The sequence below is a fragment of the Lagenorhynchus albirostris genome, chromosome 1 (assembly GCF_949774975.1).
Source record: "Lagenorhynchus albirostris chromosome 1, mLagAlb1.1, whole genome shotgun sequence".
In the NCBI taxonomy this organism is placed as follows: domain Eukaryota; kingdom Metazoa; phylum Chordata; class Mammalia; order Artiodactyla; family Delphinidae; genus Lagenorhynchus; species Lagenorhynchus albirostris.
Window position 1 is genome coordinate 85,359,436 of NC_083095.1, and position 14,375 is coordinate 85,373,810.

A 14,375-nucleotide genomic window follows, 5' to 3' on the forward strand; every position below is an offset into this window, starting at 1 on the left:
CTCAGACCTGTCCCTGATGCCTCCATGATGGCTTGGTGACTTCCCTGTGTGCTCTTTCAGAAACTGCAACATTCTGGTGGTTTTGGAGAACCTGAACTCCCTCCTTGGTCACCATGGTTTCTGGAACCAGACAAACTTAGGTTTGAATCCTGGTTCTTCCACTGACTACTTACTTGACTCCTTCATAACTAAAATGGAAATAATACTAGTCCTTTATAAAGTTGTCAAGAGTATTCAATGAGATGGTCTTACAAAGCATTTAGCACAGTTCTTGGCGCAGAGTACACATTCAATAAATGGTATCTATTATGGCTGTAGATCCTCTCTCTGCCCAAGACCTTTTGCAGCCCATGGGTGTGGGTATTCTTGTAAGAATACTCAGAGCATTGTTTTCTCCCTAGTCCCAGGAGGGGTTGAAATTTGGAAATAAAAAGGCAAAATGCTTTAATTGAATAGTTCCCCACCTGATTAATCACTAGAACCACCTGGAGAGCTTTTGCCTCTCACTGTTGTGGCCTCTCCCATTGCGGAGCACAGGCTCCGGACGCGCAGGCTCAGCAGCCATGGCTCACGGGCCCAGCCGCTCTGCGGCATGTGGGAGATCCCGGGGCCCTGGACTGGGGCACGAACCCATGTCCCCTGCATCGGCAGGCGGACTTTCAACCACTGCGCCACCAGGGAAGCCCAGGAGAGCTTTAATATGCAGATTCTTGAAGCCCGCTCCATAGCTGTTGATCAAGAATCTTGCAGAGGCAGGGGATGGGTATAGGGTAGGGACTGCTATCTGAAAAAAACTTGTTAAGTCCTCTGAGTAATTCTATTGATCAGCCGGAATTGGGAACCTCTGTTCTCTAGTCTCCAGGGGCTTATGCTAAAGGATCTCTAAGGTCACCTCTTCCCAAGCAGTGGCAGACTCACCTTCCTTAGAAGCTAAGGCTATTTTAATCTCAGCACAGCAGAATTGGCTCAACTCCAACAAATCTTGATCTCTAGTGAGGGAACTTGGTTTTTCTGTCATACTGGAAGTTATTTGTTTCTGAGAGACTTCATGGTATAGAAAGTAGAACCACAAATCAGCCCCAGAAACCAGGAGCAGAGTAGAGAGGCAAGGTCTGTTCTACAGTTTTGGAGTGGCCATTGTGTCTCTTCCTGCCTCTGACCAGATGGCACTTTGGTCTCTGAAGGAGCAGGAGTGAGTGAGCTTGGGCATGATACCCGCTTCCCCCTCCCCCCTCCCAGGGCTGGTCACTGGGTCTCTGCCCAGCTGGCTAAGTCTCTGCACAAAGCCTCCTGGCCTTGGCTTCCTCTGTGGCTTTTGCGTAAGTGGCAGTTCTCAGAATCTGGTGGAGGATCTGCTTTGTGAGATTAGAGTGTAGTGTGTGGGCAAGAGACAGGCATAGTTATTCTTAACCTGCAGGAAGGGAGGGAAAGGCAGAGGGGGCTCTGCCTCGGACAGGTCTGTGACATGCTTGTTTATAGAAATAGCAAACCCATAGTTTGGCTGGAATGACTTATAACTCAGGTATTTATAACTTGTATTGAGTGGGATTAAGAAGTAGAGAAGGGGAGAAGGGGAAAGAAAGAAATTGGTGGCAACAAAACATGGCAACCAAAACAGAGATCGGCTTCCTCCCAGTTGCTGGGGTTTCTTTACCAGTTTGAGGTCAGCTAAATCCTAGATGACCCTGGCCTTTTGTGGCTCTGGCCCCTTAGTTTTCTCTCTCGAGGGAGCAGCTGCTTTCTTGCCACTGCAGACTCCCTGTAGTAGTCCCTCGCAAGAAAGCAAGAACAGATTCGAATCGTGTATGCTGTGGGCTCAACAAGGAGCCCTTCTCTAGCAGTGCTGTTGTCTTGTGTGTGTGTTGGCTCCACACACTGGATCTCTCATTGGCTGGTGTCTCTCCTTTAGCTTGTGGGCTGGTCAGATCTAGGGACTGGAGAGAGAGGTACCAGAAGAGTTTAGAAGGCCTTGCTTAGAGTTCCTGAGATCATGTGTTTAGGGGGTTGGGACTGCTGGGGACCCTGTGCTATGTTGCAGATGGCTTTGGACTCTGGAGAGTCCATTTCTTGCTTCTTCACTTCTTTTTAGCACTTACATTGACTACCCCATCCTTCTGGGAACTCTCCTCTTCACAGGCTTCCTGGTTCTCCTTCTCCCTTTCTAACTGCCTGAGCCCTCATCTTCTCCATACTCTAAAAATAGCTACAGCCCCATTTCTGTCCTCAGCCTCACTCTCTCTTCCCTCTGTCTTCTCCTGCCTCATTGTACTTTCAGTGGTGGTTTTCACCTCCTTGTGAATAATTCTTTTTTTAAAAAAATGTTTTATTTATTTTTATTATTATTATTGTTTTGGCTGCATCAGGTCTTGTTGCGGCACGCAGGATCTTTCATTGTGGAGCGCAGGCTTCTCTCTAGTTGTGGCGCGCGGGCTTCAGAGTGCGTGGGCTCAGTAGTTGCGGCACGCGGGCTCCCTAGTTGCAGCACGCAGGCTCTCAGGTTGTGGTGCGCAGGCTCAGTAGCTGCGGCGCGCAGGCTTAGTTGCCCCATGGCATGTGGGGTCTTAGTTCCCCAACCAGAGATCGAACCCATGTCCCCTGCATTGGAAGATGGACTCTTAACCACTGGACCACCAAGGAAGTTCTGTGAATAATTCTTTTTCTTTCCATAGATTTTTAAAAATTTATTTATTTTATTATTTATTTTATTTTTGGCTGTGTTGGGTATTCATTTGCTGCACTCGGGCTTTTCTCTAGTTGCGGAGAGCGGGGGGCGCTGCTCTTCATTGTGGTGCACGGGCTTCTCATTGCTGCGGCTTCTCTTGTTGCAGAGCACGGGCTCTAGGCACGTGGGCTTCAGTAGTCGTGGCACGTGGGCTCAGTAGTTGTGGCTCATGGGCTCTAGAGTGCAGGCTCAGTAGTGGTGGCACCCTGGCTTAGTTGCTCCACGGCATGTGGGATCTTCCCGAACCAGGGCTGAAGCCCATGTCCCCTGCATTGGCAGGCAGATTCTTAACCACTGTGCCACCAGGGAAGCCCCCGTGAATAATTCTTTTTTTTTTTTTAATGGTTTTTTTTTTGCAGTACGTGGGCCTCTCACTGTTGTGGCCTCTCCCATTGCGGAGCACAGGCTCCGGACGCACAGGATCAGCGGCCATAGCTCATGGGCCCGGCCACTCCGCGGCATGTGGGATCTTCCCGGACCGGGGCACGAACCCATGTCCCCTGCATCGGCAGGCGGACTGTCAACCACTGCGCCACCAGGGAAGCCCCCGTGAATAATTCTTAAATATCTATTTCTAGTCCTCACCTCTCTCCCAAGCATCAATTCCATGTGTATGTTGCTAAGTTGAATGTTCTATGGTTCCTACTAAATATTCCTGAAGCGACTTAGATTCAACATGTCTAAAACCGACATCATCGGTTCCCATCCTTCCCCCCTTTGTCCAGACCCAGGTCCTCTTCCTGATCATGGCAGCATTTCTTTTCATAGCACCTCCTTGTTCCCTATCTCTGAAGTTCAAAATTTGAGTCTTCTGTCTTTTTCCTCCAGAGTTGTACGGTGCCCCATCTTGCCAATTCTATTTGCTTTGTCACTTTTTTCTTTGTCATTATTTCTTTTCTACTCTCACTATCTTCATGCTGGTCTAGATCCTTATTACCTCTCACCTGAACTGTTGTAATAGCCTCCTGTTGTAATAGCCTCCTGTAATAGCCTCCCTGCCTGTGCTATGGGTCTTATGTACATCATCACCAAACATAGCTTTGATTGTGTCCCTGGTTCGAAACCCTTCAGTAGCTTCCCAGAGCCTCCAGATGACCCCACTTAGTTTGGCAATCAAGGCCCTTCCCGGTCTGGTTATAGTCTACCTCTCCTGACCTAAGTCTCCTACAAAAGATCCTTGCTTTCACTGTTGCTCACCTACTCTGTTGTTTCCTTCTGTCGAACTCATTCATGCAACTTCTTCTACTGAGAATTCCTTTCTCTGTATTTCCATCTGTCAAAATCCTATCCTCACTGCAAGGACCAGGCCACATTCCATCTAGTCTTCCAGGAAAGCTTCATTGTTTCCCTTTCCTTATCCTGTTCAGAAATCATCTCTCTTTCTCCTTTTTGAGCACTTTATATCTTTCTTATGACCCTCATCACATACTGGATTACTTTGTAGTATGTCATTCATCTTCCCTAATGGATTTTGAGGACCCCCATAGCATCCCAGTGACTTTCAAACATTTTTGAGAACAAGTCACATTAAGGAATACACTTTACATTGTGACCCAGGGCGCGCGCGCGCGCGCGCGCGCGCACACACACACACACACACACACACACACACACACACACACACACACACACACCCCTGAAATAAAGTTTCACGTTCAGTACTTACCATTATTACTACATGCCATGAGATCTATTTTTTGTTCTATTTTAGTTATTCATAACCCATTAAATCAATTTCAAATCCCATTAATAGGCTGCAATCCGCGTGTTGGAAAATACTGTTCTATCTAGTATGAACGAGTAGTCCCATCTGTCGCCTCTGAGCCACCTGTTTTTTCCATCTACTTTAATGAGAGCCAGAAGAGCTCTTAAACAGTTGGCTTTAGTCTTTCCTTCTCTCTTGGGAATAGGCTATTATGAAGTTATCCCTTTATCTCATTACAGTGAGGGATAATTTTGCTTTCCTTCTTTCTCTTAGGAGGATACAGTACTGCCCTGCCTAGTGCATGTTGGGAGGGGTGGGTATTCAAGCCTTCCTTTGCAGTGTGTCTGTAGTAATTCTGCCCTCCTGCAGCCTTGCTTCTGGGGAAAGATGACACTCTCTTTCAGGTTGGTGTAGGCTTTCCCCCATCTCAACACTCTCCACCTGTCCAAGGAAAAGCTGGGTCACAACTCGAGTGTTCTCCCTGCTTCTAGGCTGTGTTGCAGATGTGGAGGAGATCACTGCAGAGTACAAAGTGGGTACCCTCGTCTTAATTCTGAGTTTTCATTGTGCATGATGTTCCTAGAACTGTGGATGTATCAGGCTGCCAGCTGCCTGTAGCAGTTGTGTCCCAACTCACCAGCCAGAATCATTTACCTGGACTGGTGTGTCTTTTGGACTATATTTCATTGGCATTTGGGCCATGAGGATTTGGAACTGAAGTTCCTGTCAGAACTTGGGGCCCCATCCCTGACTTTGAGGACAGCTATTTTCTCATAGGGCCTCTTCCCTGCCTCATTTTCCTCAAATGATGCTTGAGGCCAGAACTCTCATACTAGTGGGCTTGCTTCCTTATGAAGAGAGATGCTGTAGTATACAGGAGGGGCTAGGTTATTGGTTGCCAAGGTGTAGTCACAAAATCCCTGGGGTCCCCCAAACCCTTTTAGGTGATCTCTGCGATCCCCTCTTTTCCAATTACATATCCAAATGAGGCCAACTTTTTTTAATCTTCACCTAGAATAACATATCACAACAGATTGAATGCAGATGCAGTTATGAGAATCCAGCCGTTTTCTGTTAAGCCAGACATTAAAGAGATTTACGAAAATGTTAAACAGTGCCACTCTTCTCACTAAATATTTTTGGTTTTGTTTTGGAAACTAGAGTTACTTTTAATAAAAGTGTTAACATGTAATGGGTTTATTATTAGTTTTGAATGAATTAAATTTATTTAAGTATTTCCATTGTAATTTCTAATATAGTAAATATTGGTAGATATAACTTGTATAAATGAAAGCTCTTTGAGGTCCTTGATAAATTCTAAGAGTGTTAAGAAACCAAAGAGTGTAAGAGACCAAAAAGTGTGAAAATTGCTGGGCTAGGTCATGCGGTGGTAACAAATCACCTCAACAACTCCATAACTTAACGTATAGTTTATTTCTTGCTCATACTTTTGTTGCAGTGTGGGTCAGCGCGGGCGCTCTGTTCATCAGAGTTACTCAGGGACCCAGGCTGAGGGAGCCCTATCTCATCACCTGCTGCCACACTTAGCAGTCAGGAGAAGGGATGTGTGCAGTGGTCCTTGAAAACTTCTGCTGGAAGCAGCGTGTCAGAGCATCATAAACATGTGCAGCCTTATAAGCTCTTAAGTGAGAAACGTAAATCAAATAAAAACACAGATTCTTGAGCTCTCTGTACCCCTTCCCCTCACATTGCTGGGTCAACGAGTGTCAACGAAGTGGCTTTAGGAAAAAGAGAAGTCAGGGATGTGAACTATAGAAGGATGTTGCTTATGAGGTGCTGAGCCCCACACCACATCCTGGACCATATTTTTTCTCTCTTTTAAACATTTACTGTGCAATATTTAAGACATACAGTAAAGACATGTGGAATAATAGAGTGAATCATTGTGTGCCCACTGTCAGCTTAAGAAACAAAATGTTCCCTGTACCATTAACCTCCCTTTATGCTTGTCCTCATCTGGACATGGTCTTTCTGTCACAACCAGTTTTATTTCATTTTATTATTTTTTTTTTTTGGCCACATAGCTTGAGGGGTCTTAGTTCCCTGACCAGGGATTGAACCTGGGCCACGGCAGTGAAAACGCCTAACCTCTGGACCTAAGAGTCCTAACCACTGAGCCGTCAGGGAATTCCCACACAACCAGTTTTAGATACTTCGTGGAGAGCAACTTTACTGGCTTGAAATACCCCAGTTTTCTTGTGCTTCCCATCTCTGTCCTTTCACTGTTCCTGAAGCCTCTGCCATGCATTCATTTATTCATCAAATATTTATCAAGTGCCCATTTTGTGCCAGGCACTGTTTAAAGTGCTAGGGATGCATCAGTGAGGGGTAACAACTTAGGCCTTGCCCTCAAGAAGCTCATATTCTGGTAGAGGAGATGGACAGTAAGTATGTGGACAAAGATATACTCAATGTTGGGTCACTCTCTGACTCTAAGTACAATGAAGAAAAATAAAGCAGGATAAGTTGGGTATAGAGTGATAGCAGTAAAGCCAGTCTGGAAAGCCTTCTCTGTGGAGAAGACCTTTGAGCAAAGACCTGAGTGAATTAGCTGTGTGAGTAGTTGAGGCAAGGGAGTTTTAGTGGGAGGAATAAAAAGCCTATGCAGAGGACCTGAAGCTAGAATCCACTTGAGGTGCTTCAGGCGCCAGGGTGGTTGAGGTGGAGTAAGTGAGGGCGAAGTGGAGGAGACGAGGTCAGAGAGGCAGCCAGAGGCCAGGTGACTTAGGGCCTTCTAAACCGGGGTGAAGAATCTGGATGGGGAGCCATTGGAGACTTTTGAGCAGCATAATGACATGATCTCCTATATTTCTTGAAAGAATCACTGTGGCCTGCCATGTTGAGAAAAAGAAAAGACTATATAGGAAGCAAGGCCTGAAGCAGAGGGAACACATGGGAGTTACAGCCATAGTCCGAGGGAGAGAGAAAAGTTGCTTGAGCTTAGCGGTGCGTTGGTAAATGTTTACATGCTCTCTGAGGGGGAAGAGGGGCCCTGATTTGTAGCGTTGTCTGATTTCATGGCGTAAGTGCTCCCACCATGGTGGTTTCAAGCTACCAATGTGCTCTCATTGAATGTGGAGCTGGGAAAAGAGGTGCACAGTCAGCTGTCCTGAGCCAGCATGAGCCAGCTGCAGCACACCACTACTTGAACTTGGGCACTTTTAGCCCAGGGTGGGTTTGCAAGGGGGTGTCCAGGTTTGTGTCCATTTCTTAGGGTAGATGGAAGCTGTACCACCTTTTTGGAAAGAATATGGAGAGGGTTATGAAAGAGAGTCAGTTTATAAAGTCCATCGTGCAGGAGCCTTGCAGGACAAGCCTAGACATTGGAGGCCTTGCAGGAGTTCTGGACTCTCAGATCCTTTGAAAGTGGAGCTCAGCCCCAAACCTCCCTGCAAACAGGAAGCTGGTTTGAGTTAGAACATAAAATAAAACCCAGCTGATGCCCCTGAATGTTTTTCCCCTGCTCTTCCCCCTCCACAGAGTCAAAGGAAACTGCCTTTTTTCCCCTTGGATAGCTGCTCAGAAATCCAGAGGAAGCCAAAAACCGTAAATCCTTTGAAAATCATCCAAGTTTTGAGCCCAGGCAAACTCCTGTCTGTGGGGTTTCCTAGCCCGGATGTCTGCTCCACTGTGGAGAGTCCTAGGAGGAAAGTGACAGACACAAAGATGCCAGGGACCAGAGATGAATCCCATGCCCAGCGGGGAGAGATGGTCCTTAGCAGGGTTTCTCAAACTGCAGCTGCCAGTCCACTTGTAGGTCATGAAGTCAATAAAGTGGGCCATGACCAGAATTATTTTTTTAATGAAATAGAATATAATAGAAATTGGAGTTTGTCACATGCAATGAGAGTAAGTATTTTTCTGTGAAACTTTTATTTCAGTTTTATGAGCATGTATGTTTATACTGGATCAAGATATAAAATGTGTCTCTTACGATGGGTCGTGGTCAAAAACGTTTGATAAACACTGGTCTTTCGGGTCTGAGTAACTCACATCTCCTTCCTGCTTTAGATTGCTGTTGAAAACTCCAAGCTAGTTCCAGAATTAATTCTCTGTGGAACTGGATCATCTACCCACAAAACACCTACCCAAATTCCTGTCAGAGAGAGAAGGCAAGCTGAGAACCCACAGACTGGTCTGATTCTTTGGGACCAAAGCTGAAAAGCATAAGGGAGGGATTGATGCAAATATGAATCCAGAGGACTTGCCTGAAATCAGATTAGCTTGAAGAGAATAGGAGTTGAGTTGGCCTTTTAGCCCAGTGCTTGCTTTGGTGACCTTTCTCATCTATGTGGGTAATGCTGGCCTCAGGCTCCTCTTTCTCTCTTCTCTGCAGTAGGCAGTTGGTGCAGCAGGAATGTTCCTGAGTACCCCTCCCTCGGGGATAGCCAGAGGCACTGTGCCAGGATAGGGTGTGGTGCCCTGAACTGAGTATCTCCCGGACTTCCCCAGGGTTATTTTGTGCTCTCCAGTTAGTGTGCAGTGCTCAGCCCTTTCAGAAAGGTGAGTGGGTGCGGAGAAGGGGGAGGGGGTCATTAAGCTGAGAAAAAGTATGGAAAGAGGCATAAGTTAGGGCAGAATATCAAGAATGTATAGAGTAGGCTAAAGTTAGTTTATCCCCCACTAGGTTTAGTGCCTCAGAAAGGCCCAAGGGTAGCTGGCAAGTTTGGTGCTTGCCAGGTGGTTGTGGGTAGGTGTGGTGCCCTGGAACTAAACTGCCTCTGTCAGTGAGTAGACACATGTTGGAATTCCTGGTCCACATCCCCAAGAAGCACAGAAGACTCTTGGGGACCTTCCAGGGTAATAGCTTTAACTACAACATCCCAGGGGACTTATTTTGGTCTCTGGCCACCTCAGGGCATTTCTTTCCAACCTAATTCAAACTAAAATGGTCCTTGGAGATTGGAATTTAAACAGGCCCTCTAGAAGCACTTGGAATTCTCCAGTTGGGAGAGTAAGAGAGAAGGAGAGATCCTAAAACTACTGTAATTGACTATGGGCTTCCCCTCTCTAGATACCGGCCTGGACTGGGAGCAGACCACAGTGCCACTGATACAAACACCCCTGAAGTGTTTCTGGTTCACATCGCCCTCGAAAGGCCCCCAAGACTCTCTTAGCAGAGTACACTCCAGCCTGTTTACATGGCCATCCTGCATTCAGAAGCCCCTCTGTCTTAGCCAACGAAGACCGAGGACATCCCTGAGGAGGGCCAGTGCAGGGAGTCCAGACAGTGCTAGAGGAGACTGGACCAGGAGTGACATGCAAGACATTTTATAGCAGTGGGTGAGGGAGTGACGAGGTTACAGGGCAGTCTGAATCTTACATGGGATCATCTAGCAGAAAGATCAGGGAACTAATTTGAGGTTAGTCCAGTATGTCCCAGGGCCTGCAGACAGTGTGGGGTAACAACAGTGATGAAGAGAGTGATGGTGAATGTCTCCCATGGCCATGTCCTCTCAGAATCTGAGCACTTTACGTATGTTTCCCTTTCATCTCTGTGGGAGTTGTGGCTTAATAATAATAATTAGAGTACTCTGAGCGTCTGTGCTTTGCAAAACACAGCATTAAGCCATGTCTCTGCCTCCTAGGCTTCGAGTCTGTTTGAACTGGCAGACATCTGATGGAGGGGAAGAGTGTGATGGAATGCATAGATCAGGGATATTATGAGTCACCTAATTGTTACCTAACATTCTTCTGGCTCTTGGAGATCAGAGTGGCCTTTGTTTCATGCCTGCCAAGGTACGAAGATCAGTGACCTCTCCTGAGTCTCATAGACCCAAGAGGCCAGTCTGGGGACCCAAGACTTTATCTTGTAAATGGAGCCTTCCTGGATTGGGAGAGTTCTTGTCCCTCTGTGGCCATGAGCTGAGTTTTAACCATTTCATTTTCTTTTCCATGGACCTAGCAGTTTGATCACTGTTAAAAGCTGGCGATGTGTACTGGCTTTTTCCCGTGTGATCAGGGGGCCTATGGCCAGATCAGGACCTGGATAAGTCAGAAGACAGGGCCATCAGGAAACAGTCAGCGTGGAAGAAGGTCCCGGCTACCTTCAACTCCTCCTTCCCAGCCCCACTCCATCCATAACATAACACTTCTCTGTCTTGCTCCAACAGGTGACCTTGGAGAAGGTGCTTGGAATAACAGTGTCTGGAGGCAGAGGACTTGCCTGTGATCCCCGATCGGGTTTAGTTGCCTACCCAGCTGGGTAAGTGTCTTGGAAGTGGTCTTATTGCATGGAAGTTTATAGCTATGCTAAACCAGTTGGAGTGGGCAGGGGTTTTCTGGTATCGTCTGGGAGATACATCCAGGTTAATGTTTTGGTGCCATTTTTATAAATGACGTAAGGGGCCACATAAAGGCTCTTTGTTGACTGTTGTCTGTGTTGCCATCCCGTCCTGCTTTTTGACCACCCACACCCACCCACGCATATAGATTCACACTTTGTATTCACGCAGCTCCCAACACCATCTTCAATATCTTTAATATCTACCTTTTAGTCATTTTTATTTTTATTTTATTTTTTAAATTAAAAAAAAATATTTTATACTGGAATATAGTCGATTTACAATGTTGTGTTAGTTTCAGGTGTATAGCAAAGTGGTTTAGTTATATATATATCTATTCTTTTTCAGTTTCTTTCCCCATATAAGTTATTACAGTGTATTGAGTAGAGTTCCCTGTGCTATACAGTAGGTCCTCGTTGATTATCTATTTTATGTATAGTAGTGTGCGTATGTTAATCCCAACCTCCTAATCTATCCCTCCCCCACTTTTCCCCTTTGGTAACCGTAAATTGGTTTTCTAAGTCTGTGAGTCTGTTTCTGCTTTATAAACAAGTTCATTTGTATCGTTTTTTAGGTTCCATGTATAAGTCATGTCATATGATATTTGTCTTTCTCTGTCTGACTTACTTCACTTAGTATAATAATCTTTAGGTCCATCCATATTGCTGCAAATGGCATTACTTCATTCTTTTTAATGGCTATGTAACATTCCATTGTGTAATATATGCACACAGCTCCCAACACCATCTTCAGTATCTTTAATATCTACCTTTTAGTTGTTTTTAAAAACAGCTTTATTGAGATGTAAGTCGCATACCACGCAATTCACCCATTTAATATGTACAATTCAGGGACTTCCCTGGTGGTCCATTGGTTAAGACTTTGCCTACCAATGCAAGGGGTACGGGTTTGATCCCTGGTCGGGGAGCTAGGATCCCACGTGCCTCATGGCCCAAAATCCAAAACATAAAAAAAAAAGAAGCAATATTGTAATATGTGCAATTCAGTGGTTTTTAGTGTATCCACAGAGTTGTGCAGCCATCACTACAATCAATTTTAGAACATTTTCATCACCCCAAAAGGAAACCCCACACCCATTAACAGTCACTCTCTATTTCCCCCCAAGGCTCCCAGCTTTTAGGCAGCCACTAATCTATTTTCTGTCTCTATATATTTGCCTGTTCTGAACATTTTATATAAATGGAATCATATTTTTTGTGAGTGGCTTTTTTCACTTAGCATAGTGTTTTCAAGGTTCATACATGTCGTACTGGGTATCAGTACTTCATTCCTTTTTATGGCCGAGTAACATTCCATTGTATGGATATACCACATTTTCTGTTAATCAGTTGATGGGCATTCGGGTTGTTTCCACTTTTTGGCTGTTATGGATAATGCTTCTCAGAACATTTGACTACTCTTGTCACGTTGAGAGATGTCAGTGCCATGGAAGAGAGGAGGGGTTCCAGCGCTGGTGTTCTTCTTTCCCTTGCAGCCTTTTCACTCCTCTGCTCCTACTGATGAGAAACCCCCAACCATAGTTGCTTGAAGCTTCTGCAGAAGTGTTTCTTTTGGAGGCTTGGAGCTTTTCCTGCTTCTGGTTCTCTTTCTCTGTTCTCTCTGGTTCCCTGTTCCTTGCTGCTGGGCACAGGAAAGTGAAAATGGGAAGGCCACTGCTCTGCCTCTTTCCCCACCATCAACTTGGGAATGCCGAGTTCCCTAGTGTGATTTTCCACAGCAACTCCTGTAGTTTTTGTATCAGATATATGATTTTTTTTTAGTTTTATCATCCCTACCTTTATCAAGAACCTTTTCTGTGTCAGGCACTTTGTTAAGCACTTTACAGGAATTATTTTATTTAATACTCAGAGCAACCCTGTGAGGTTGGAACTGTTTTCATCCCATATTTTAGAGGAGGGAAACTAAGATTCAAAGAGGGTAAGCAGTTTGCTCTAGGTCACACAGCTAGCACGTGTCTGTATTGGGACTCCAACCCAAGAAGTCTGACTGCAGAGCTCTTACTCTGAAGTGGCACGAGGTGGAGGGAGACCAGTCTTGCTGCTTATTTTTAAAAGCTGCTTTTCCCCTAAGCTGTTCACCTGCTCTTCGAATGAAAAGAGCCAATTTACGGGCAGCTCAGTCTATGCCAGGGACCCTTCTGCCCCTAGGTTCTGGGGTCTGTCTCTTCTGAGTGGCCCTTTGGCATTTGACATCTGTGGTAGGGGACTGTGGGAGCTGCACTGACTTTACCCTGAAGAGGCTGAGCTGGCCTCCTTCTCCCCCTCCAGAAGCAAGTTGATGAATGATCTCTGTTGCTGGATACCCTGTGCAGTCTGCCTCCGGGGAATTCCACTCATGTCTGCCTCGGCCCCGGGAAAGCCAGGTTCCTTCTTGTTGGAGGTGGGACTGGGGCTGGATGTGGGATGGGCGGGAAAGGCCTGGGCTGCTGCTCTGTGCGTGCTGAGTCCCTGCTCTGGGGAGTGTGGAGCCCTGGTCCCTCTCTTCCCCATCCGCCCCAGACCCCAGGCCTGGCGCCTTTAAGGGTGTGTGCTTCTGTTTATGGGCATGTCCCAGCCTGGCGTTTGTGCCTTGGGGGTCATTATCCTTCCAGGTGGTGTACGGAAGCTTCCCTGCTGTCACCTCTAGTAGGTTTCCTGAGTGTGTTTGGCTTGGGCCAGCCCTGGGCAGTGCCCTGATCTACTTCCTGACCTTTTGATTTCCTAGAACTTGGAGTTCTCTCTTTGCAAATGGCCCTTTTCTGGGTGTTTTAGTTTTGCTCTGTGCTAGAGCTCCCTGATGTGCTTCTGTGGTATCTGGGGGCCACCAAAGTCAGTGTGAGCAAAGCAGGCTCTTTCCCTCCCCTCTGTCTCCCTTCTCTTCCTATCTGGTGATCCCAACCCCACCGCCCATCCCCCACTCTCTAGTTCCTACTTCGCTTGTTGCTCTAGGAGCAGTTCAGGTATCCTAGAAACAAGAAGAGAAACAAAGCTCAGAAAATTCTCCCAGAGGCCTAGAGGCAAATATCAAACCAAAACAAAGTTTTCTGAAAGGAAATGAAACAGCTCTGGGAGGGTGGGGTGGAGAAGGATGTGTGCCAGGCAGAGGTGGGTTGAAGTCTCTGGGTAGAGACCCCTCAGTTTTAGCACCTCCTGCATTTCTTCTCCAGAGCTCTCCCTTTGCTGTTGTTTTCCCACAGGAAGCCCACCCTCACCTGTCACATTTTAAGCCCCCTGCCCTAGGAGGCCAAGCTGGTCCCCAGATAGCTTTGAGGCACTCAGTTTAGTTGAACACCCATAATTGACTTGGGCCCCTTCCCTGGCTGGCTCGGTTGAGGGTTCAGGGCCTTTAGAGCCCAGCACAGCCCCTGTTGCCACTGTGGAGTCAGTGAGTTTGGAGAATGGGTTTCTCTTGACCCCTAATGCCAGGGTGCAGGGCCTGGCCTGAGCGCAGACCCCCTGTGCAGAGCAGCTACTGGCGTGAGAGGTGCCCTATGCAGCAGCCAAGAGGAGACCTCTTGGTGGTTTAAGCAGGGAGGAGGAGGGGAAACCCAGCTCTCCTGAGAAGGCCCTCCATTTACTCCGCGCATATTGGAATTTATGCTGAGATCCAGCTCCAAAGCTTTGGACTGCACGTGAAAGCACAG

General features: G+C 46.6%; 1 protein-coding gene across 1 annotated transcript in view; it reads left to right on the plus strand.

The window, feature by feature from the left end:
- The window catches only part of MAPKBP1 (mitogen-activated protein kinase binding protein 1), a 51,901-nt gene that overhangs the window by 13,562 nt on the left and 23,964 nt on the right, over positions 1–14,375 (plus strand). The window contains exon 3 of the mRNA XM_060147955.1: positions 10,562–10,653. Coding sequence (XP_060003938.1) covers positions 10,562–10,653 — 92 coding nt within the window. The remainder of the gene's footprint in view (positions 1–10,561; positions 10,654–14,375) is intronic.